The 2,851-nt window shown below is 44.4% G+C and overlaps 1 protein-coding gene across 1 annotated transcript; it reads left to right on the top strand.

Annotated features, from left to right (window-relative positions):
* The first annotated feature begins 877 nt into the window (after positions 1 to 877).
* Positions 878 to 1,648, top strand: LOC128221456 (male-specific sperm protein Mst84Db-like). The gene is made up of 2 exons (XM_052930064.1): positions 878 to 891; positions 1,297 to 1,648. The coding sequence occupies exons 1-2, from the start codon at positions 878 to 880 to the stop codon at positions 1,646 to 1,648; spliced, it is 366 nt and encodes a 121-aa protein (XP_052786024.1).
* The last annotated feature ends 1,203 nt before the right edge of the window (positions 1,649 to 2,851 follow it).

Genomic DNA, 2,851 nt, shown 5'->3' on the forward strand with positions numbered 1-2,851 from the left:
AATTGCGACAGGTTTTTAACAAAAAACTTAAACGCTAATATATGCCATTTCAAGTACTTTGCAGGGCAAATAATCGTAACATATCAATTAAAGGGAACAACCACAATCGTAACATTTCTTGTCACATGATTGTTTTGTCTCCCTCACAGTGATTTCTATAATAAATACTAGTATACACTTCCTAATTTTGGCATTTGCTTCATATCTACAATAGCTGAGAATGGCCAACATCGCCACTGCAAAGATAACCTTTGTTTATTTTTCTAATTAAGCTGAGGGGCATTACTCATTAATTATATGAGCCTAAGTGATGGACCTTGACTATTGGACTATTGACTTAATACTGCACTGCAAGTTTAATGGATACGCTTGCGATCTGCAGTATTTCTAACAAGATTTGAGAGAAGTGTTTCAGCTTTACTTGTTTTATGCAAACATATGAGCAAATCATAAAACATTTCACCTTTTATAGTATAACAACAATGCCATTAACAAAGTTCTGAACAATCGGCCTTATGTGTAATATCATTTTCTGCGCAGAATTGAGTACTGGTGTTTATCATGAAAACTCATAAGGACGTTCTATTGGTATGGGCTTGAACGCTCAACTATGTTTGGGTAACAGGCAAGCAGCAATACCACTCTCTCTCTTTCAAAAAGATTCACACAATGTTAGCAGCCAAGCTCTCGCCATTCTCTTTGTGCCAAATGAAAGCAGGCATGCTGTTGTGCCCATGGTGCTGACCACCATTACCAGTTCTACGTAGTATATTTTCTATTATAAATGTGACAGAAGTGTCTTAGAAATAAAAAAGTGACTGATAACTATAACAATACTAAATATCCATGTAGTATACTTCAAGAAAATTGCCTAGGAATGTCAGTGGGCAAGTATGTGAACATGTATTGAGTGTGTATTGAGCGTATATCAGACTGTGTGAGCCATATATCAATCTGTGCGAGCCGTGTCTCAGTCTGTGTGAGCCGTGTATCAGTCTGAGTGAGCTGTGTATCAGTCTGTGTGAGCCGTGTATCAGTCTGTGGGAGCCGTGTATCAGTCTGAGTGAGTCATGCATCAGTCTATGTGAGCCATGTATCAGTCTGTGTGAGCCATGTATCAGTCTGTGTGAGCCGTGTATCAGTCTGTGTGAGCCTTGTACATTTGTATCAGTCTGTGTGAGCCGTGTATCAGTCTGTGTGAGCCGTAAATTTGTCTGAGTGAGCCGTGTATCAGTCTGGTGAGTCGTGTATAAGTCTATGTGAACCATGCATCAGTCTGTGTTGGCCGTGTATCAGTCTGTGTGAGTCGTTTATCAGTCTATGTGTGCCGAATATCAGTCTGTGTGGGCCGTGTATCAGTCTGTCTGAGCCGAGTATCAGACTGTGTGAGCCATGTATCAGTCTGTGTGAGCCGTGTAACAGTCTGTGTGAGCCTTGTATCAGTCTGTGTGAGACGTGTATCAGTCTGTGTGGGCCGTATATCAGTCTGTCTGAGCCGAGTATCAGTCTACGTGAGCCGTGTATCAGTCTGTGGGAGCCGTTTATCAATCTATGTGAGCCGTGTATCAGTCTGTGTGAGCCGTGTATCAGTCTGTGTGATCCCTGTATCAGTCTGTGTGAGCCGTGTATCAGTCTGTGTGAGCCGTGAATTAGTCTATGTGAGCCGTCTTGAAGTCTGTGTAAGCCGTGTATCAGTCTGTGTGATCCCTGTATCAGTCTGTGTGAGCCGTGTATCAGTCTGTGTTAGCCGTTTATCAGTCTAAGTGAGCCGTATATCAGTCTGTGTGAGCCGTGTATCAGTCTATGTGATCCCTGTATCAGTCTGTGTGAGCCGTGTATCAGTCTGTGGGATCCCTGTATCAGTCTGTGTGAGCCGTGAATCAGTCTGTGCGATCCCTGTATCAGTCTGTGTGTGCCGTGTATCAGTCTGTGTGAGCTGTGTATCAGTCTGTGTGATCACTGTATCAGTCTGTGTGAGCCGTGTATCAGTCTATGTGAAAAGTGTATCGGACTGTGTAAGCCGTGTATTAGTCCATATGATCCGTGAATCAGTCTGAGTGAGCCCTGTATCAGTCTGTATGAGCCGTGTATCAGTCTGTGTGAGCCGTGTATCAGTCTGTGTGAGCCGTGTATCAGTCTATATGAGCCGAGTATCAGTCAGTGTAAGACCTGTATCAGTCTGTGTGAGCCGTGTATCAGTATGTGTGAGCTGTTTATCAGTCTGAGTGAGCCGTGTATCAGTTTGTGTGAACTGTTTATCAGTCTGTGAGCCGTGTATCAGTCTATTTGAAAAGTGTATCGGTCTGTGTGAGCCGTGTATCAGTATATGTGAGCCGTGTATTAATTTGTGTGAGGTGTTTATCAGTCTGTGTGAGCCGTGTATCAGTCTATTTGAGCCGTGTATCGGTCTATGTGAGCCGTGTATCAGTCTTTGTGAGCCGTGTTTCGGTCTTTGTGATCCGTGTATCAGTCTGTGTGAGCCGTGTATCAGTCAGTTTGAGCCGTGTATCAGTCTGTGTGAGCCATGCGCAAAAATACCGCAAAATGGGGTACCTCGTGCCGAAGATCGTTAAGAGCCCCGAATGTGCGGACGTTAGGACCAATTTGGCTGTGTAGGGTTTGCTCATGCTACGTTGTGCCTGGGACATTATTCGGTCACCGGTTTCTAAGGCCGCAAAGTGCGCCCAAAACCGTAGTTTTTCAGCGGTTTTGCCTTACCTTACAATGTAAAGTTAATGCCGACGATATCTCCGGAATCACAAGTGCGGGGCTGTCGGCACCGGTATTGCCGTTTAGGTATCTCCATGTCCTATGTGTCGCGACCATCGGTGCATGTCTGACGTGCCGGCGT

This window comes from Mya arenaria, chromosome 16 (assembly GCF_026914265.1).
Source record: "Mya arenaria isolate MELC-2E11 chromosome 16, ASM2691426v1".
Classification (NCBI taxonomy): domain Eukaryota; kingdom Metazoa; phylum Mollusca; class Bivalvia; order Myida; family Myidae; genus Mya; species Mya arenaria.